Raw genomic sequence first — 22,557 nt, 5'->3', positions numbered from 1 at the left:
ACGAGATGGAAATGCTTGGTGAACACTTTACATTTTATCTCCATATACAAAGATAAGCCTCTCCCTTGATTATTAACTTAAGTCAGCATAACAAATGCACCTTGGCCCTCTATAGCAAAGAAAATGGGAAAAAAAAATAGGTATTAAGTAGATGAGTGAGCATAGTACAGATTAACATGAAACAGTCAGCACATAACGTGAGATGACTTTACATACATAATGATATTGGTAAGAAGCCTACATGCATAAGCACCAGTAAAAATACAAACAGCATTATTTTCACCCCTTCCCCAGGGTATCTTTTATCTCTTCTCTCTCTCTCTCTCTCTCTCTCTCTCATACTACATCTATCACATCCACATCGAAGTAAGCGTCCACTGGCGACTGCTCAAGCCTTGCAAAGGCTTAGTCACTCCTATCGAAGAATGCCACACTAGGCAGAAACCCTCCATGCAGCACGTTCCACTTTGTTGCATCTCATGTGCGAATGTTGGCATGCCTTGCAAATTGTTATTTTTCACTCTCATTTTCACAGGTCCCCTTGGCAGGATGCTCAAGTACATACATCCCAAATGAAAGAAAAAAAAAATAATGATATTATCTCATACTCCACAAACATGAAATGAAGAAACTCAAGAACAAAAATTTTGTGTACTTCTCCCCCATCTCCTACACTTGTGTTTCATATCTTGCTTTATCTCTCTCTCTGACTAAATCAAATCAAGGCTTTAACAAATGCAATGAACTGGTTTTTAAATGTGTTCTGACAATGTTTCAGGATAGTTACAAGTAGGATTAATAGTAGGCGTAGGTTTAAACGCGACCTTAAATCAAGTTCCTCTACAAACATGATTCTTATATCATGTTCTACCAATAACTTCAGAGGCGTTTCCAAAGCACGTTTTGTTTGATTCTGGGTGTGCGTCTGTAATTTGAATGGTTTGACCTCTGAAACGTGTTTGAGGCAGAGTGTAGCTTAACCTCATATTCACTGAGCTATGGTGCGTGCATATACACAGGCTCCTGCGTATCCCAGTGTGTTGCGAGTCGTGTGTCTGATTGACAAGCCGTGGTATTTTCGATGCAGCTGGTGAACGGACCTTTGTTCAAAGTTGGTGGTCAGCCACAAGACACATTCCTGTGTGCAAACACTCACCAACTCTGTGACATGACTCTAAACGAGTGTCAGAAACACGATTAGTGTTCCCTCTGAGTGCAGAAGTCCTCAATAATACACTTGACACTAACATGAAGTGCTATTGTTAAACACATAAGCATATGTGTAATAACACACCACCCATGCTGCTAGAGAAACTGCTACTTAGACAAGCTAAGAGCAATATATCGATGTGAGTCAATCACATTCACCTTCCGCCATCACTCAAGTCTCTTGCGTAGTTTCCATGGCAATGTCCTGCACTGCCATCTCTACATCGTAGCAGCCCCGATTACTTGCCTTCGGCGGTGCGCAGAAACAAAATTGGATTCTTGGATTGGATTCATTGTAAAAAATACATGAATAAAAACATAAAACTTGGAAATGCTGTTGAGACCTTACCACAGAGACTACAGAGGTATGGACAATTAATACCTCACAGTGTAATACTCCTCTGGGATTTCCAACACAGGTCGGGCTCAGTGCAACATCATAGTATTTACCAATGTGCCTACACAAAATAAAATATATTTAAACAGTGTCTGTTTGAATGCAATACTGTCCTATTCAACTCAGCACTATCATATTCCATCCACGAAACCCATTTGAATAATGTTTGGCTTCTTATTCATTGCATGAAAATTGATTACATTTTGTAGTTCCATTTTTTAATGCGCACGTAACAGAAGCAAAATTCCAAAATTGCTGTTGACTCCCTGATTTCCATGAGATCAATCCTCGAAAGAGTTTCCATTCAATGCATTCTGGCAGCTTGCTAACTCTTTATGTAATTTGCCCTCTCTACAAAGAAAAAAAAAATAAAAAAAACAACAAAAAAACAGAACACTGAAATTTAAACAACATACCATTTGACACAAATAAAACTGTCTGCATTTTGTGACATAAATAATACAAACATGTTTGGTTTTCTTTCATTTTGTTTAAGACATCCCCCCTCCCCTGGATCCTCTCCCCTGACGATCGCAGCAGTGAAAGAAATAACAAGGAATACTGGATTTTGACGACATGCTAGCACACAAATAGAATCACTTTTTTTGCATGATCGCTGTCTGACTGGGAAGAATTACACCAAGAGGCTTGCAGGATGACACTTCTGCAAAATACTGGAACTCGTTTGTTTGACCTTTTTTTTTGCGTTTTCATTCTCTCTTTCAGCATACATATGAATTGTATCGTAATCCCTCTTTAAAAGGTCAATAGTGCAACAATGACGTACTACATAAATTTTGGAAACAAGTATTTCTTTTTTGAATGTGGCATTGTAAGAAATGGAAATCACTCTAGGCAGACTGGAAAAGCGAGGTCCGAATTTGGAAACATTTGAATGCATAGCATCAACAAAGTAAACACTTTGTTTCTCGTCAGGAGTTAAGTATGAAAATAATCTTATTTGAAAACATTTGAATTTCTTTCTTCTTTGTTCTAATCTCGTGAGAAAGCTCATTTGTTCAATAAATACGACAAAAATAAAGCCAGTTCTCATTAGTCTGATATGAATTAAACGTTCACACAGGCACAACAGCCATAATCTCTTGCACTTGTTAACTATGTTTCCATCACTGTGTCAGGCAGTGTCCAAGAAAACTAGTGTTGGTAATGAGGCCCCATATTAGTTCCTGACATGAAAGTTACATTATTGCATACATATCCATGAAGACAACCAGAGGATTCGGTACTATGAAAATATCTTATGCCTTGCAGCTACCAGGTCCGCTAAAACTCCCAGTCGTCTCGCTCCTCTTTGACGCCGTTCTGCAATCTGTGCACGGCGTCGTCGATGCCAAGTTTGGCCCGCTTTTCCCTCTTCTTCAGCTTCTTTCTCTCGTCGCCGGCAGAATCATCGCTCTCCAGCTCCCCGACCTTTGGCTCCTGTTCATCAGGTGTGTGCATCCGTCTATCCCTTCTTGGGGGAACTTCTCGCTCTTCGCAACCATCCATCTCTTCTTCTGTCTCTTCCGAAAGGCTTACCTCCCCCTGGTCGTTCAGCCAGTTTCCGCTCTGGAGGGCCGGATATCGCCCCCTCGGCTTCCGCTTGCCCTCCTCCTCCTCCTCCCTGCTTGCATTCTCCAAGGCCACTATTGCCTGCTTCAGGTCGTTCACCTGCGACCCTTTGAGTTCGCTGGCAGGTGCCTCCACAGTGGCGGCAGCTGGTGAAGGCATGCTGGCGCTCCCTTCCTCCGCGTTCTTGCTTTCCCTCCGTAACCTCTCGTCCAGGGCGGCTTGCCGTGCCAACTCCTCCTGCATCAAGGCGTGCCGCGCCGACAGGGCGCCCTCGGCCGACGGGTAAGGCGGCATCTCCTGGGCTGGGGGGTACAGCATTGGGTTGTCTGGGTCCATGTTGACCGCGCCTCGCTTGAGGCGGGAGCGGTGGTTGTGGAACCAGTTGATGACCGTTGACGTCGGCAGTTTGAGCTGGGCAGCTAAGGCATCGATGGTGGCCTGTGTCGGGTAGGGCTCGCTGTCGTAGGAGGCTTTGAGGGCATCCTTCTCCTCCGGTGTCAGGAGGACACGGGCCTTCTTGGCAGGGGGGCTGTTCACACCCTGGGAGTTGGTAGACTGAGGATACACCATGACGTACCTCCGCGCTGTAGAATCAATTAGGAAGAAATGTGACACTGTCAAAAGTTTGTCTGAGGGTTTGTGAAACCTGTCATTCTCGCATGCCAGAATACATTTATAGGCTTCAAAAAAATATGCATCTGCGAAACAATAGGCCGAGTTTCACTGAGATGAAAACAGATTTCTGTTAGTGCAAGAAATAGAGTACTTCCAACTATATCTCATACAAGTTAATTCTCTCACACATAATCCTCCTAAAGCATCTTTCATAATCATCTGGTTGGTAGAATCTAGTGAACAGTTTCTGGTCTTCCTTACTCTCAAAGATCATTACGAAATGATTGCCTCACCTTTTCTCCTTGGCTTGTAGTTCTTGACCTTGGCAATGCCGTCGTGGTCTTGCAACCAGAGGTACATTCTAACGTAGGGTTCTCGTCCCTTCATGCTGAGCTTCAGCCACATCTTTGGCTTGGAGAGCAGGTCACTGACGGAGCCCTGGGTGAGCCCCAGGACCGCCTCCCCGAAGGCCTTCTGGCCCAGGCCGTGCTGCTGCAGGAGATTCTTGACCTGCTGTGTGACGGCAAACGTGTCCAAGTACTCTATCATGGCAGCCTGCTCATGGACAGGCGGAAGATCTGGCAGGGGGTTGGGGGAAGAGGGGGACTGGAGGTAAGGCCGTGGGGAAGGGGTGGGCCGGGGGGAGGCAGGGGGCTGGGATGGAGGGGGCGCGGGGGAGACAGTCTTTGGAGTCGGGGTGGAGTTGGAGGAGTGGGGGGAGGAGGTGGAGCGTGGAAGGGATGGGGTCTTGGCAGTGGTCTGGGATGCAGGAAGCAGTGGCAGGGGCTGGTCCTCGATGCTAGGACATGGACTTGGAGAGTTTGAGTTTGGCGTTGTGGTGTCAGCTTGGAAAAGATTTGCTGCAATGGAAACAAACACACACAACAAGATAAGAACTCTACCTTCATATGCAAAAATCATCCAACATGTTTGTTCTTGCCTTCTCATAACTAGGTAATACAATCACATCAACCAAAGACAGCATGGACAGTATAAAATTAAATAAATATTGAAATAGTTTTAGAATGCAAATTAGTATACAGAGGATTGATTTCTACAGTCTTTGCCTTGCTTCAACATTATCAAATCCGGTAATATTCTACGAATTAAAATGATTTGTTCCTTGATTGCCAGGATATCTCTTTGGAAATATGACCCACTTTAAACTGATTGCAGCATCCATGACATGAAGGAAAGAGAGCAGAATTACCTCTTCTAACAAGTTCTTTGAGTTTGTCCATTCCTCCTCCTTCGTCCAGCCAGATTTTCATCCTGATGAAAGGCTCCCTCCCCTTGACCGTCAGCTTGTCCCAGGTCTTGGGTTTGGAGAGGATGTCGCTCACGCTCCCCTGGGACATTCCGATGACGTGCTCTCCGAACACCCGCTGGGGGATGTTCCCCCTCACCAGCAGCTCCCGAACCTGCCGGGCGATCTCCACCGTGTCGAGCTCCCTGTTGGTCTCGTATTGGTCAGTGGTCAGTGGTGGCAGAATCCTCTTGGGCAGTCTCCCGGGGCCGTAGCCATGGGACGGGCAGCCGTCCTGCATCATGGCATGGGTCTTGCTGATGTTCTCCAAGGTCTCTTCCACTTTCTTGGCGAGGTCGCCGTTCGCGAGCATCTGTTTGCTCTCCCCGTTGTGCGAGTCAACGGAGTGCCGTCGCCCTGCTCCCGCGAGCCTCAGGTCACGCAAGTGCCTCGCGTCCGCCCCCATGGACATGTCGAGGGCCTCGTTCTCGTTCCTGATGGGTGGTGTCTTGGGGGAGAAAGAGTGGGTGCTGTCGGGGCTTGAGCGGAGCGACTGCCCGTCGTATTCCTCGCGAGCCATAGCTATGCGGCGAGCGTGCTCCTGGGCCATAGCCCGCTGTGCTTCCATTTCCTGTTTGGCAAGAGCTAGGATGTTATTGATGGCCTCGTCGGAAGAGGCTTTGACAGGCGATGAAACAGAAGCGGGGCCTGGCGGGGATTCTTTGCCTGAGGAAGAAAGAGACGGTTGTTTGGTCAAAAATACTAGACGTACATTCCTATAACTGATTCAGATATCCTCACCCTACATCCAAACAATATTTCTGCATACTACATATTCTTAGCCATAATCTTAAGCTTCATGAAATAATCTACCTTAGGTACACTTGTACGTGAACTTAACATGAATTTAGTCTCGTTTAATTTGACCAACAGCATCAACAGACCTACATCTAAACACACTTTTCTGTAGGGCCTACTGTATCTAAATTTTAATCATGCATTTTTCAGTAGTTGCAGTGGAACTGTTTCTCATTTGTCACTCCACATTTAGTTGAGACTAATCTCAACATCTTTCCCTCCTAGGATTGGTTCTAGTCAAATAAAAACAAGAATCACAGTAGCTTCCACAAACAAGCCACCCACCTTTCTTCTGCATGTTGATGACTTTGAGCCTCTCTAAATGCTGATGACTGGATAGGAACTGGAGCATTTTGATGAAGGGTTCCCTCCCCTTTGCCGTCATTTTGTCCCATGGCTTTGGCCTTGACAGGAGGTCACTGACCGACCCTTGGCTCATGTTCAACACCACCTCCCCGAACAGGCGCTGACCGATGTTGTTGTCCGCAAGAATGTCCTTGATTTGCCTGGCCACCTGGACCGTGTCCACCCACTGGTGCGAGATGGCCAGCTCTCTGAGCGCAGCCTGCTGCAGTGCTGCCTCGCGGGCGGCAACCTCCCTGGCCGCCGCCTCCCGCACCGAGGCAATGCTGCCGGGCGCCTTGTGCGGCTCCGGCGTCGGGGCGTGGCTGGTGCTGGGGACGGGGGACTGCGGGTGGGAAGGGGGTTGGAGGTGAGCCGGTGGCATGGGCGGGACGAAGCCCATGGGGGTGACGTGGGGGTTCAGGGTTGGGGGGATAACAATGATGGGCTGGATGATCTGCGAGCCCGGCACCTTGGGACTAATGCTGGTGCGCTGGTGATAAGCAGCCGCCACCTCTTGGCCGATGAGGGAGGCAAAGGCCTGGGCCTGAGCCAGCCCCGCGGGACCCATCCCACTCCCGCGACCCGCGTCTCCTGCAAAAGAGAAGAGGCAAAATGCACTTTGAGGGAAAGGGTCTAGAGCTAGGGAAGTCTGGAAGTTGGAATGGCAGCATTCACAGCATCAAGGGTGGCTAATTTTCTGATCGTCGGAAGCTAGAAATGCTTCCAAAAGTTTGCTTTTGCAGTTTATTTTTCCAAAAAAAAAAAAGACAGAGAGAAAAGAGTTATGCGTTCATGAAATTATGCTCCAAATAAATGTAATGATAATCGTTTGTTTGCAATAGAGAGAGAAAAAAAGGACCGACAGAAAGAATGCATTTTGCCTCTTTGTTATTTGCAAGGAGATTGTTGTTAGAGTTGGAGTGGTGGTCCCTGCCCAGCCCCCTAGTGCGAATGGCGCCATTCCGAACCCACACATCTTTCAGCTATACAACCAGCCACCAAACAAAAAGCAATGCGCTGACTGCTAGACACGGTGTACAGGACAACTGCAACAGACTAGAAGATGTACTTGGTAGAGCTACTCTCCTGCACACTACAACAATGCCCTGGTCGTCACATGCTGGCACCCATCACAGCAACAAGGACGCAAGCTACAAAGGCATATCTGCACCAACAATTTAAGACCCCCTCTCTCTCTCTCAAATTCTGGACCCATACATTTCACAATCACAAGATTAGTGACATATCACTCTCTACTCTCCATTACAACCTCACCCCTACAGTCACTTGAGCTATGACAGGTATCTTCACCTATAATATCCTAAGCCTCCTATCCTGGCTTCCTACTCAGCTGCTCTCTGGTGTAACAAGGCTGAGTAGCCATGCCAAGACTCCACTAAACAACTACATGTAATATACCCACATGCTTGAAACAAAAACCACACAAAATTTTACTCTCTGCCCTCTTTCACACAAACACTTCCTATTCACTCCAAACACTAAACAAGATATCATAGACACATAATATATGCCCAGTCACACAACAGATGTACAGATGTATAACACAACAAACAAACATCTACATGAACAGGTACAACTTCTGTCATTTACCCCAGTTTGCTTGTCCAACTTACTATCCTCTGTAATAATAAGCTCTGTCCTGGATTGTGCCATATTTTTCCCTATCACTTTCTCTTTTATTAATCATTGCACATATAGTCCTCTGGGTGACAAGACCTCGTACTGCAAAATCATGAATTTTCAGGAGAGCCAAAAACCTGTTTTCACTTTCACAACATTTTTGCAAATTACAATGTAACATCAATGTTGACATTGAATACTGAAGAAAAATTGTTTTGGATTACATTAATAATTGTTCTGTTCTAAATCTGGGATCAGTATTTTTTTTTTTTTTTTGATATTCAAAATTAAGTTACACTTTTTACCCAATTACAAGAAAGACCCAAGTACATTACAGAAAATTTTGAGGAAAAAAAGCAACAAATAAAATAACATATTTTTTCTAGCTTTCAGTTAAGGTAATGTTATGTACACAAACTGAAATGTTGAAGTACTCATTTGAACAATTATCTGTATTTGCATTTCTTCTTATATTCAGGTATTTGCATGGCAACAGAGATACAAGGTCTTGCTGCCCCAGGGACAATGTGCTCTATCTCTCTCTCAGCCATGGTGGAAAACATGTTAAGAGTCAGCAAACATCCGATCACACCTCAAGCGGCCACTCACCATTGAGCTCCGAGTTGCTGACTTTGAGGGTGGTGTTCTCCGTCTGGAGGGTGCGGTTCTTCTCCAGCAGCAGCATCTCCAGGGACTTGGGTGGGGCCGTGCTCCCGCCCTCTCCATCCTCCCTCTCGCCGCAGGACCCCGCCTCCGAGCTGCTGAACTCGATGGACTTCAGCACGCTGAGCTCCCGCTTGATCTCCTCGTAGTCGCTCTGTCCCTTCAGTCGCTCCTCCTGACGGGGGTTCAAAAGTTCAAATTTCTCAGTTGTGGATGATGAGGCAGAATTTTTTTTAGCCCCACAGCTTGCAATTTGTTAAAGGGATGATATTGTTTTGGTTGAGATGGGGCTTCACATTTCCAATTTTTTTTTTTTTTTTTTTGATAATGAGAAACCTCTTATGAATATGAAAGAGCACGTAACTCTAAGGATTCAAAATCTATGTGACAAAAATTGGTTTTGAAATGGCCGAGATATCCAAAACAAAGGGATCCTAGTAAAAGGTGGGACCCACCTTATATTAGGATCACTTTGTTTTACTTTGTTTTTGGATATCTCCTCCAATTCAAAACTGATTTTTATCGAAAAAATATTAAATTCCTCTTAGAATTGTATGCTCTGTAACATTCCATAAATGGCTTCTTAAACATGTTAAAAGCTCAATTCTCATCTAACCAATACTACACCATCCCTTTGACATTACAATACACAATACAAAATTGTCTATAATAAACTAAATTGAGCACTGACAACACTTCATACTGTGAACTATTAGTACGGTGTCTAGTCTGAAGTCAGAGGACTCCTGTATTGAGTCTTTTATGTCTTTATGACTTTAAAACTTTCGACAAACTTCTCGTGTACATGCACCATTATAGATCAACTCCCTCATTTTCTTTGCAACATTGCTACGAAATGTTTTGGGGTTTTTTTTCTTTGCCTTTCAAAAATGTTGTAAAAATCAACATCCTATGATCGTTCCCTCATACCTCACTAGAGCCAAAATAGTGACTGAAAAGAAAGTGAAAGAGGAAGAATACTTGAAGCCATAAAATGTCTCCTATCGGATTGCACATGATCAAAGTGCCCCTCCCCTTACCCTTTGACCCCCATTCAACACACACACACAATTCCATGACACTTGCTCCTGCGACAATTGCTCCCATGAAATATCTGCACGCTGTAAAGCCAAACATAAATTCTACCTTCAAGCAGAACCCTTTCCAGAACCCAAATCCTCACATCAAACTAAACCTTCAACCCTATCACAACCCTAAACCTAAGTCGCTGGAGAACATACAGGACTGGAGCAATTGTTGCAAGAGCAAATGTTGCGTCATACACACACGCACACACACACACAAACAAAAACAAATGGCAGCAGGATGTCCCTACCATTTTCTTGAGGGCGCTGTTCTTGGCCGCGAGCTCCTCCTCCAGTTTGTGGAGGCGTGACGCCGTGCTCTCCCGCAGCTTGTTGTTGGATGCCTGCAGCTTCTGCACCTCATCCACCAGCTGGGAGATCTGGGGGACAGGGGGCAGGAAGGGATGGATTAATCACATCAGTCATTTTACCCTTTCTGAGCCAGGGACCTTTGGACAGTGTATGCAATGCTATGTTGTGTTCCGTGCCAACTGGCACTCGAGGCATGCAAAGAGTTAAGAGCTTAAAGGTCCAGTTTACCTTAGGGAGCAGTGATTTTACAAATGTTCAAGATATCACATTTAATGCATATGTGTAGGTCTACTGTATCACAAAACATCATACCATACCAAATTTTCGCAGTAAAGCCTAAAATATAAAGAGATATCAGTATTTTTCTCAATAAACCATAACTGTAGACTGTTTAGTCTGGAAGAATTCTTATTATAACTATTATTCACATTTTGTGTATTTTACAATACTTAAAGGTAGGGGATACCTTTTACAGACCTCCCAAAATGCAGCAAAACATTAAATATGAACCTCAGGGGACTTGCTTAGGCCACTGCTTAGAAATTTGGAAGTCAACAGTTATCTAAAATTTGAATAATGCACAAAACTCAACTACTCAGTAGTTCTGTGTGTCAGCCACACTTAAGCCTTTTTGTTGCATTCTTCTGTATTTGTGATCTATAAACACAAATCTAAAAGTACAAGAGCTGATGTAATAACATATAGAGTGTGTGGCAAGAATGTATATAGAAATGTTTGTAAGTGTTGATGAACTTCCTTCACAAAATATACATAATGGACACACATGCAGTACATGGGTCTGCAAAGGTAGCCTAGTAATGTACTGGAATTTACGGTGAGCCCCGAAAACAATTCAATTCAAAATCTAACGGTCAAAAAAATGTACTAAATGTTACCTTCCACTTTCAATACTTTACGGGAGTTTCTAAAATGATACTCTCTTCAACATACCACTGTATTTATACAACTCTTCATTTAAGGCGTGCAAATGGGATTCTCTACCTTTAACATCAATTATACGGAATCAAATTTTTACAGTGGTTGTTTCTGTCCTGAACTCGCATTTTAACCCTATTCTAACTGGGCTATTTGAGACCAAGTTTTTACCGGGGGGTCAATTTGACCCCCCTTCAGATCTCGGCCGCCGATCACGCGATCGCCGCAAAATTTTGCCTGAATATAGAGCCGGATGTCAACTACAAGATTACATGGTCATACAATAGAAAAATGTTGATTTCATATTTTTTAATAAATTAATTATGCAAATTAATGCATGAAATCATATTTTCACCTATAACTCCATCAAAAAGAAGGATTATTAAATTTTTGTGTCAGAGTTCCTCAAGACACATCAAACAATTTTCTTGTAAGAAAATAGCGCAATCAAAATCATTTTCTTTTGTTTTTTATTGTTTTGTTAATTTCTTATGTATTTTATTGTTTTTTCGATCTTTTGTCTTCTATTTTTTTTTTTGCCAAAATTTGTTGGAGGCACTTTTTCAAGCTTATCTACATTAGAATTGATTTATTTCAATGGTTAAAAGTTGAAATAATCTAATTTATATCAATTAAACAAAAAAACACAGTTTGCATTGGATTTGCACACGAAATCATGAATTCGAGCAGTTTTCGGGTTGACATGCATATGCAAAACATTGCATAAATTCAGAACGGTGTACCCGGACGTCGCAAATTTGGTCTCAAAATATGCGGGAGACTTCAATGAAAAAAGTCATGAAACGACGCGGCAAAATCTTTGCGCGTTGCAGAATCATGGCCCGAAACGTCAAGGGGGGGTCAATTTGACCCCCCCCCCCCCCCCAGTTAGAATAGGGTTAAAGTACCAATGCTTGGTTTCTGTTTCATCTGCAAATGGTAAATTATGCCTTTAAGCCCAGGCAGCATGCATGACACTTGTGCTTTCCGTCTTTCTGTGGGTACTATGAATATTAGATTTCATTGCTGGATAGCAGCCTGTAGCAAACTGAGTTCTGAGAAAAATGCATTTTGCCAGAGCTGATTATGTCTTTTAACTTCTATTTCTCCTTATTCAAGAGCAAGTTAACAGAGAATACACAAAGACACACATGGTGAACCGCTAAAAATCATGGTATTTCTATGACTGGGGACCTTATGGCCCAAATTCACGAAGGTGGTACAAATGAAACCATGGTTTAAACCATGGACAAAAACCATGGAGCGCCAAGTGTTGCATGGAATATTTCGTTACAAAATCAGTCATTTCGTCGATGAAATGATTATTTTGTAACGAAATGACAACACTTTGTAACTAAATGAACATTTCGTCCACGGAATGATAATTTCGTTAACGAAACCTGTCATTTTATCGACGAAATGACCAATTTCGTAACGAAATATTCCGTGCGACACTTGGCGCTCCATGGTTTTTGTCCATGGTTTAAACCATGGTTTTGTTTGTACCACCTTCGTGAATTCGGGCCTATGAGTGCTGTTCGTTCACATACTGCTTTTAGTGTATTACTATGAAAATGTCATGTAAATTGTATCAAAAGCACTCATTTTCCATGTATATAAAAATATGCTAATCATAGACTAGAATTGTGGAAAATGACACCTGGTAACAAACCCAGCATGTATTGCCCAGTTTGAAAAGCAACTCATCTAAATAGGTCGAACATCATACACTGCATCACATGTATTAAAGACATTGTTCAATTAAGGACCCAATTTTCTCTTATGTGCTATTTTTACCAGATGACACAGCATTACATAAATCACACTTAGAATACTGCATTGTAGTTTCAATTAAAAAAAAAAGTAACTTATTTTTGATAGTTAGACATCTAAAATCCCACTGCATATAAGGCATTTTCAATTACGGAATCAATATTCAATTGCATGCTCCTTTTTCCAGATAACACAGAGTTTAATATTGATCACACTTTGGTAGTGTGGTTTCAATACCTCCTTCTCTTTGGCAGTTAGTTCCACTTCCAGGCTCGATCTCGTCAGAATGTCAATGGCCTGTTCCTGTTGGATAAAGGGAAAACACAAATATACATGTATACAAACATACTGCCAAAACAATCGAAAGGCATGTGATGCATGTGGAAGTTCACGAGCCCATTGGATATGTATACCACCTGGGTCCCACTTCATAAAAGATGTTAGGATGGCAACTCTTGCTGGAATGGCAACTTCCCATAGGAACAGCCAACCAGGAAGTTGGATTTTTGTCGTTACTATGGCAACTGCTATTCCAGCAAGAGTTGCCATCATATCAACTTTTTATGAAATGGGGCCCAGATGTTGCAAATACTGAGAAAGGCCACAAGACAGATATTCCTGAAGCCAAGTTGGTAAATCGCATCAAAGTTTAAATCCATTTATTCTACTTTGCTATCAAAACTGTAGGCATGCCATACAACCAATGCAAAAAGTTGAGCTGTTCATCTCAATTTGGCCAAGGGATTTCTCTTCAATGCTGTGAAGCTATTCATCTATTTAAAACTGTAGCTTTCATAGATTCCCGTTACACAATATCAAATATGCCAGGGTCTCATCAGAAAAAAAGAAAATACCGGTATAAATATCAAGGCAGATGACAAAGAATTCACATAACTATGCAAGAATGCATTTTGCGTGCCTTGCAAGCGGTACTGTAACCCCATTTGAAGTGCGAAAAAGATTTCTGTGTGATACACATGAGGAATGAATGTCTGAGGATGTCGGCAATTTTCGTAGCAACAAATGCTGACAGTCTCCCAGTGATAATAGCAGTGATGGAGAATAGCAAGGGGCTCCTTTAAATTCAAACATTTTTGTTTTGCTTTGTGTTTTTATGTGGGAAGAGCGAGTCTGTGGAGACATTCCTGATTCTCTCCACTCACCACGTTGGGGGCACTCTGCATCTGTTCAGCCTGGTGCAGGCTCTGTGTGGCTGAGTGCAGCTGACCCTTCATGGCCTCCAGCTGTTTCTCGCTGGCCGCTACTCTCTGATTGGCCCTCTCCAGGTCAGTCATCAGCAGCTCCATCTCATCCGATCTGGGCATTTATAAATGTGCAGCAGAAAAAAGAATAAGGGGAAATACATCAATCTACTGTAAAACAAGAAATTTTTCACATGCACGAAACTTTTGCAAATTTTGCAAGGAACTAAGATTTGCAAAAGTAAAATGCTTGCAAAGGTTTCTGTCTACACAATGCATTAAATGCCAGTGGTAATTCGCAAACGTTTCATGTCGCAAAAAAAGATCACTGGCTCCAATTATCGAAAGCTTCATGCTGAAAAAAAAAAAAAAGGCCGTCGGCTCCAATTTTGCGAAAGGTTCATGCTGCACATGTTTCTGCTCTTACAGTATCCGTCTCTCTCCATCTATCCATCTATCCATTTAGCGTATCTATCATCCTTCCTATCTATCCATCTACCATATGCATAAATACAAAATATTCTTTTTCACCCCTCCCAAGGCTTATTGTTGCCGCATTCTTTCCCTATTCTTGCATGATAAATTGGAACACTGTCTTTAAATGGACTAATTCCACATGATTCGTATCATCCCCCACATTTATCGAAATTTTCACTTGTTTGCTTAGTGTATCCCGAGAAAAATACAAATATCTAGGATCAAAATGTAGACTCATGGAAGAGGCAGTCAGTTATATCCTTGCTTGCACACAGCACTCACTCATCTTACTACTTATCAATTTCATATTTAATCATATGTACTGTATAATAGGGAGAAAAAGTTAGATCACATGAAATGATGCAACTCTACATGATGTCTCATACATTTTGAACCACATGCACTGCTTTGGAACAAAGATCACATATCGCACAGATGTGTATGATAAAGAGATGAAAATTTACTAGACAAGAAAACTTCATCAGATAAATGCTGATAATGGTTTAAACTTGTTAATTCTTGCTCCATTTTATTTATTTGATATTTGGGGGCGAGGGAGAGGGTGCGGTTGCATGCACCTTTATCATGCAGCTGTGCTCGCAAAATCAGAACTCCTATACTTTTGCGAAATATTAATGAAGATCCCAGATATCTGTGTTACTTGGCAACCTCCCAGATATTTGTGTTGCTAGGCAACTTGAGTGTACTCACTTGGCAGCACTTTGTTCATCATACTTGGCCTTGATGTCGAAAAGTTCGGACTGTGTGTTGTCCAGGGCTGATGAAGGAAAATAACACAGAGAAGCATTAATATTGTAAATCATTTGACCAAAAAAAAAAAGCACAAAATGTTCTCAAGCGATCATGTGGGCATATTTGTCATTTGGCATGACTATCTTTTAACCCGTTGAGGACGAGTCCCAAGTATACTCGGGCAAGTGTCTCTGGGAAATGGGTGATACAGCAAAATCAGCCCGTCCTCAACGGATTAAAGTTAAGCACCATTTGTAGACTGTCAGAGGAGAGACATGAGCCTATCTGTCAAACTCATTCGAGGTGTTGAAGCCTACAAAAACAATGGGCTTGTCTCTCATTTTAGCTCCATTATCAGCACATGAACTACAATCAGATGTTCATCGCTTCACTGCATTTTGCATTGTGAAATTTATCATTATGGAAGCCTGACGCTTGCTTCAAAGAGAATACAGAGAATTTGAACTACACCAGATATGACCTGGTTCCCTGAGAAAAGTTATTACTCTCTAGATGAATGGTTTGTTCCGCAAATAGGACAACTCATCACTACTAGACACATCAAAAACACCATGAATGTAATTACTTGTTTGATTCATGCCTTAACCACCGAGGTAATTACGGATGAAGAGTCTTCCAACATTACACTTCCGAACGGCACTAAAAACATAATCACAACTCTCCATGGAAACTGTGTGAAGTTGCCATCACAAGAGACAACCCTCTTCATACTCCGGGAAGCTCCTCCCTAAAACTAATCAGCTCATTTTATAGGAGGAATCTTGTCCTCATAATGAGAGTTACACCGACCTGATCAATCACTGTTTGCCCTCTGGTTATCTAAAGGTACTGTTTACCACTGGGAGCAAGGATTTTTAATAAAAAATGTTCCGAGTTATCACATCTGATGCACATGTGTACAGCCTGTAGTTCAGTTGTATTATAAAACATCCTACCGTATAAAAATTTTGCAATAAAGCCAAAAATATGAAGGAGATATCACTCTTTTCTCAATAAACCATAACTGTAGACGGTTTATTCTAGAAACAGTTTTATTATAACTATTGTTCACATTTTGTATATTTAACGTTACTTAACATCGACTACACTGATTAACATTTGTACATTGGTTGTTTCTACCCCTATCTCATATTTTAGAACTAGTTTGAAGCACTAAAGCTGGGTTTCTGTTTCATCTGCAAATGCTAAAGAACATCCCTTTCATGCATCTATGAGTATCGGATGCATACTGTTTTGCAGTGTTGATATCTTCAGCTCCGCCTCGCCGAGTTTCTTGGCAACCGACATCTGCTTCTCTTGGAGTTGTCTGGAAGGGGAACAACATGAAAATAATAACATAATCTATGCATGCAAATATTCTATTTTACTTCACTTGCCTCTCCAGCAGTAAACTTCAAGCTAATTTCGGATGATATTCTGTTTTGGGCAGGGTGCTATAAGCTGATACTGCCTACCTGCGTGGTTACTTTGGACAACTAGACTAAATGTTGGCCAGATAAAATCAATGAGTTTGCCTATTCAACAATTACGAGAATCACTTTAGTCTTGTCCTTGTAGGCAAAACAAGGACAACTTGTTTTTGCCTATTTTCTTGGAAATACACTGCAGGGTTTATAAGCCATTGTTGTCTTCCAATAGCATTCTCTTGACTTGGCCTGTACACACAATCAGGGACAATGATCAAGTGCATTGATGCTAGAAGTCCTTTCTAAAAGAGTTTCTATTTCCTTGTGTAAGAAAAATTTACCCTCAATTTGGCCCCGACCGTTACAAATATCATCAAACTATACAATGCAAATCAAGTGACTGCTGGTTGCAGACTGGTATAACACATATAAATTACACTGACGGATGTATAATGACCTTCAGATCACTCACTCACGGATATTCAAAGAGAAGTTCATGCACAGCTGCACCTGCTAAACTAAGACTGCTCATGTGATACGGCACTCATCCTGGTGTGACTGATCACCTTTGTTTCATTGCAGAAAGAAAGAGCACAGGGTTGATTAGACAATAATCTACCACCCATCCTTCAAAATTGGTCACAATTCTGATGCATGCAAGATGGCCGACGATTTCTGCAAAATTTCAGCTAATACTGTAAAAGCTGTTGTTTTTGCAATTTTGCAAGAAAATACACGTTCTACTGTCTGATCGTGATCGCATTATTTAAAGAGGTGGAGTAAACAAACAGGCATTAGTGCACTTTTTTATGGCCTCCACGTCAAATCGCGAAAACGACATCTCACGTAAATGTCTTTGACCTCCTCATCCGCGAAAATATCTGTACACGAAAATAACAGCTTTTACAGTAAACAGTGGGCACACTCACTCGCAAAAACAGGAATATTTTGTAATCTTTTAAAGAGATTCCCTGCACCATGCACGCCATAGTGAGGCATGGTGCACCACCGCTGAATATTTTTCTAGGCACACGTCCCCCTCTCACCTCTCCTTCTCAGCAAAGTCCTTCTGCAGCTCACGCTCCTTCTCGTTGGCCCTGGCCTGGGCCACAGACTCCGATCGCTCCTCATACTCCTTCAGCTTGCCCTGCAGGTTCTTGATTGTCACCTCTGCCGAAAGCGAAAGAAGAGAACGAAAAATTGTACGCAATACACACATCTAAGGAGAAGTTGGTGCCACAGGACAACGTTCCGTCGAATGGAACCCATGGTGACATGCCAGTAAATGAGTCTAAAGGTACAGTTTACCATTGGGAGCAGTGATTTTAAAAATGTCCCAGTTATCACATTTGATGCATATGGGTTGGTCAGTTGTATCACAAAATATCCTACCATATAAAAATTTTGCAATAAAACCTAAAATATAAGGAGATATCAATATTTTTCTCACTAAACCATAACTGTTGGCAGTTTAGTCTAGAAACACTTTTATTATAACTATTGTTCACATTTTGTATATTTAACAATACTTAACATTGATTATCATGACTAGAATTATCATGATTAGAATTTTTTCATTGCTGGTTTCTATCCCTAACTCATATTTTACAACTATTTTGAAGCAATAAAGCTGGGTTTTTGTTTCATCTGCAAATGGTAAATAGTGCCTTTAAGGTTGACAGAAACTGGAAGAGTGCTGCAAGAAGTTACAATCATTTAGTATCAGCTCGGCATCTAGCAAAGAGTCATTCAGAGACCAGCAGTGCAGGGCTTTGTGTGAAAAATAAGTTGATAAAAAGAAAATTCTTTTCCAGCATCCTACACGTGAAACAATGGCTTCTTTTTCTATTAAAATTTAATCAACCCTTGATAGAATAACATGGCAAGTGTGTCTGTGTGAAATGATTATACCCTTTCAAAACACACCGACTGACATATATCCATCATGGAACGGTAGCCTTTACAATGCATGTCACACTTGGAAAAAGTCACATATTTCCTATTCACATTTTGCATTGATCCTGTCCCTGTTTTGGCTTATTAACATGATTTACCTTTTAGATACAGTGCCTTACAGGCATTGCAGCATTTTGTTATCTTTACACAAAATTAAACAATTGGTACACCAACTCTGTTTACAACCTATTAAGACCAGATGGGGGCCACCAATTTATGAGCCTTAGTTTTTTGACGCCTTTTTTCCATTCTACCAAACTTACACATCACGTGTACACTTTATAGTAGACCGTCAGTTTGAAAAAATTTGCACATTTTTTATGTTGCCTTGAGGATACCCCTGCGCTCAACATCCTAGGGCATCCCATGACTGACACGTCTGAACGTGAACTGCACAGCATCAATGCTAAGCAATCTTTTCTGTACCCCACAACTTTTTAACATTCATGCCCTGCTCGGTGCAAAAGTATGCCAGTATGCCAGCATGCTTTGCAAAAACCTGAGAGTCCTCTAAATTACCAAAATAACACCCATGGAATGATATCAAATTATCAATATCATGAAAATAGTCCATGCTACCTGCTAATGATCTGAATTTTATTTGTCCCTTCCAGCTAACTACTCACTCAACGACAACAGGCTTTTATGACAATGAGCTCTATTACTGGCCAGAACATAAATCATATGCAACACCATATGGGTAGTCATATCTTGAATGCACAGTTGCCATCTATAGAACCACTTCAATGCAGGACCCTGATTAAAGTCTCTGAGAACCAGTTGCTTAAGATATCCATTAACAATCCCTACAACGGGATTTCAAGAGTGATATACCGTCAAATTTATTGCGTGTGCATGAGAAATGAACCATGAATATTCATTCTCTTTTGGACCCCGACTTAATACTGTAAAACCAGCAATGCTTGCATGCATGTTAATTTCACAGATTTCATGAGAGCCAAAATTTGCTGAATTAAAACACACGCAAAAGTTCTTGTCTGCACAATATGCACTGAACGCCAGTGGCCATTTGCAAAAATGTCATGCAGCAAAAAAAAGGCTATGTCAGCTCCAACTGAGAAAATTTTGTGCCATGAAAATACAATTATCTTGCTTCACAGTATGCTATCAAAGACTGCTTTACATATTAAACATTCCTTCCAAAGATCAGACCACATTCCCTAACCTACACTAGGATTATTATAAAGCAAAGATTCTCTCAATAATGATATACCTGACATCAGCACTTTTTTTTCCACACACAGCACTTACAAAATGAAATTTTAACTATGATAACGGTGTGCTGGGCACACCCCTCCCAGTAGCATGCAACCATTCACTGCCGCAGAATATGCCTGCCTGAAATGGGGTATCGATGCCTGAAATTTAGGCAGTGAGCGATCGAGATACAGCTGGCCCCCGGGGGGCTTTCGTTCATCTTGAATTGCATCAGCAAGCACAGCCACCAGAGAAATAAGAGCCTACATGTATCTCGGTATAGTACCAAAATATCTGATACAGCCATTTGATATCTTCACAGATAACATACTGTACAAGAAGAATAAGCAGGTAAAAAAGGGGAAAAAATAACAAAGAGCCTGTTGGGACTAATCAATATGAAAATCAATAGAACTAATCAATGGCCAGTCAATATGCAAATCAATCGACCAATCAATTCCCGTTCTTCAGATGGGAGATCAATAGAAAAGGAGAGCGCAAAATCAATATTTCATGATTATTGCATACTCCAGTGTAAGTTTAATGCATCTAGGCTGTCACGCAATATACAATATAATGTAAAGAGATGGCACCACAGGTCCATGCTAGCAAAATGGCTGCACAAACTTTTGCCGAGAAAGAACAGACAGACAGGAAAATGGCTAGACACTGTAATTGGCCTTTTAAAACAGACCAGTGATGCAATGTCACTTGAGCGGTTAGCCCTAAAATAGACCACAAGACTAAAAGACTTCGAGTACCATTAAAAAGTAATTTTCTTCACACACATGTTAAAAATCAAGATACAAATAAGGCAATGGTCCTTTTTAATGTTTCTGTGCTATATCCTCCTCAGATGATACAGTGGATTTCATCTTTAGTTCTTCCTCATTTCCTTTCTATTCACAAAACACACACACACACACACACACACACACACACACACAATAGTATTTAATTTTAGGTAACCTTTACTCAGACTTCAACCACAGAAAAAAGCAGTACAAAGAGTATGCATTTCTTTCCCTTCCATACAAATGTCTGATAATGCAAAATCTTTCTCATCTAACACATACAAAAATTGTGTAAGACACAACGTATGACAACTTGGATTGCAATACTTGGTCTCATTCATTTGCAAAGAGAACAAAGAAATTCAAAACAAAACAAAGAAAAAAACATACACTTAAAACACACATCAAAAATACTTGATTGATATAACTGAACAGATACATGCACAAACACATACAAATACATACACACACACACACACACATAGATTGATACATACCCAATCCATCCATCCCACCCCCACACACACAAGAACCTTGGGGAATAGACAAGCAATTATTGATTTCAAGTACTCATGCAATCGAGGGATGGCATGTGGGCGAAATCAATGAAATGGATCAGAGGGAAATACGTCTGATCAATAGCCAGCCACACTGTACAGGGAGACCAGCTGAAGATACCTCCAAAGTTTCCCAGGCTCTCCGATTATTTCAACACTTTTTTGCCACCCGCCAAAAGAAATTGATACTCACAATTCTTTTCCCTTTTTTTTTTTTTTTTTTATTGCAGGTGGAAGAGAGTTGTGATTCCCCCACTCTCATATGTTTGGTTTGTTGTTGTTGTTGTTGTTTTTTTCAATGCAGATGCGGAAATAAACTCAATTCAAAGACGGTCTGTATGAGAAAAGAGGACATTGCATATATAACAAGTGAGCAGGTATGGTTTTTGGACTAAAAATAGGCCTTCAAGATTATGATTTGATTACTATGTTTTTCACATTTAACACAAATTCTATTAAGCACTGGGAAAATAAAAGCAAGATGTTCCCTCAACACCCATCCCCAAATAATCCATTCTATGTCAGCTTTTGTCCTGATACATGCATGCATATCATCAAAATGAGGTATGAGATTTCATTTGTCTTTTTATCATTCTTATCGTCCTATTCATTCCAGATCATATCATAGGGCTCAAAATGTACCCATACAAATGTGATATCACAACTCACAAATCCTGTTATCAAGCTGATAATGTTTGAATATCACTTTATTGTTGTACAAAGTCTGCACAATCAGCATTACAAACTGTCAAATTTTACAAAGAAATGTTATGCAAAATGAAAAATTGATTTCTTAATCCTAAAGATAAATACCTTCCCACAGAACAAATTTAGTTCCATACATTGTACTCCCAATCAGCCTCCATCTAAAACACTCAAACCAACTACAAAATAAAAGATTCCCCAGAGTCAAAGTTGTGAATCTATGCTTACACTATATACCTCTCCACACTGAAGTGCAGTTGTCCGAAACTTCTCAGAATTTCACAATTAATGTCAATAGTAACCCAATGCACCTGTCTAGCTGATAGCATTACTTTTGCACTTTACTCCACCAAAGACTTGGCACCCTGCTCCCCCCCCCCCCCCTTCCTTTTAGCTACCTGTCACGGGGCTCGCATTACGCCAGGAGCAGTTTATCACCGAGGACCAGAGAACACTGTAATTCTTTTACACCTGCAAAAGTATGCTTCATCTAATAACTGCGCTTCACACCTGCATGTATTGCGAGATCTAATGCGGATTAGGGGGGACCGATCGGCAGATAGATGCCGGGGCAGCCATCCCGAAAAGAACAGCCACCCCTGGAGGAACTAGTTTTTCATCTGGCTGGCTGGCTGGCTGGATGGATGGCTGGCTGTGGCTAGCCAAGGAACCAAACAGGCTTGAATGCACACTGCAATGCAATCCTGCCTCAGCTTATCCCTTCAGGTGGTTTTTATGAGGGGGGTGGGGGGCAAACCTGCTACACACAAGATGCGGTGTTGCCTAGCAACCGGGGTTTTGCCGTGCCCCTCTCAA

The 22,557-nt window shown here is 41.6% G+C and overlaps 1 protein-coding gene across 1 annotated transcript in view; it reads right to left on the bottom strand.

The window, feature by feature from the left end:
- Positions 1–2,068: 2,068 nt before the first annotated feature.
- LOC140228028 (homeobox protein cut-like 1) overlaps positions 2,069–22,557 on the bottom strand; it is a 53,239-nt gene continuing 32,750 nt past the window's right edge. Inside the window, exons 5-15 of the mRNA XM_072308426.1 lie at positions 17,558–17,681; positions 16,335–16,411; positions 15,043–15,109; positions 13,816–13,969; positions 12,890–12,955; positions 9,883–10,011; positions 8,493–8,721; positions 6,183–6,833; positions 4,980–5,765; positions 4,087–4,653; positions 2,069–3,762 (exon numbers count right to left, since the gene is read on the bottom strand). Coding sequence (XP_072164527.1) covers positions 2,891–3,762; positions 4,087–4,653; positions 4,980–5,765; positions 6,183–6,833; positions 8,493–8,721; positions 9,883–10,011; positions 12,890–12,955; positions 13,816–13,969; positions 15,043–15,109; positions 16,335–16,411; positions 17,558–17,681 — 3,722 coding nt within the window. The 3' untranslated portion in view covers positions 2,069–2,890. The remainder of the gene's footprint in view (positions 3,763–4,086; positions 4,654–4,979; positions 5,766–6,182; positions 6,834–8,492; positions 8,722–9,882; positions 10,012–12,889; positions 12,956–13,815; positions 13,970–15,042; positions 15,110–16,334; positions 16,412–17,557; positions 17,682–22,557) is intronic.

The sequence above is a fragment of the Diadema setosum genome, chromosome 4 (assembly GCF_964275005.1).
Source record: "Diadema setosum chromosome 4, eeDiaSeto1, whole genome shotgun sequence".
Lineage (NCBI taxonomy): Eukaryota > Metazoa > Echinodermata > Echinoidea > Diadematoida > Diadematidae > Diadema > Diadema setosum.
Note: the sequence above shows the minus strand (reverse complement) of the source record. Positions and strands in the feature narration are given on the sequence as shown.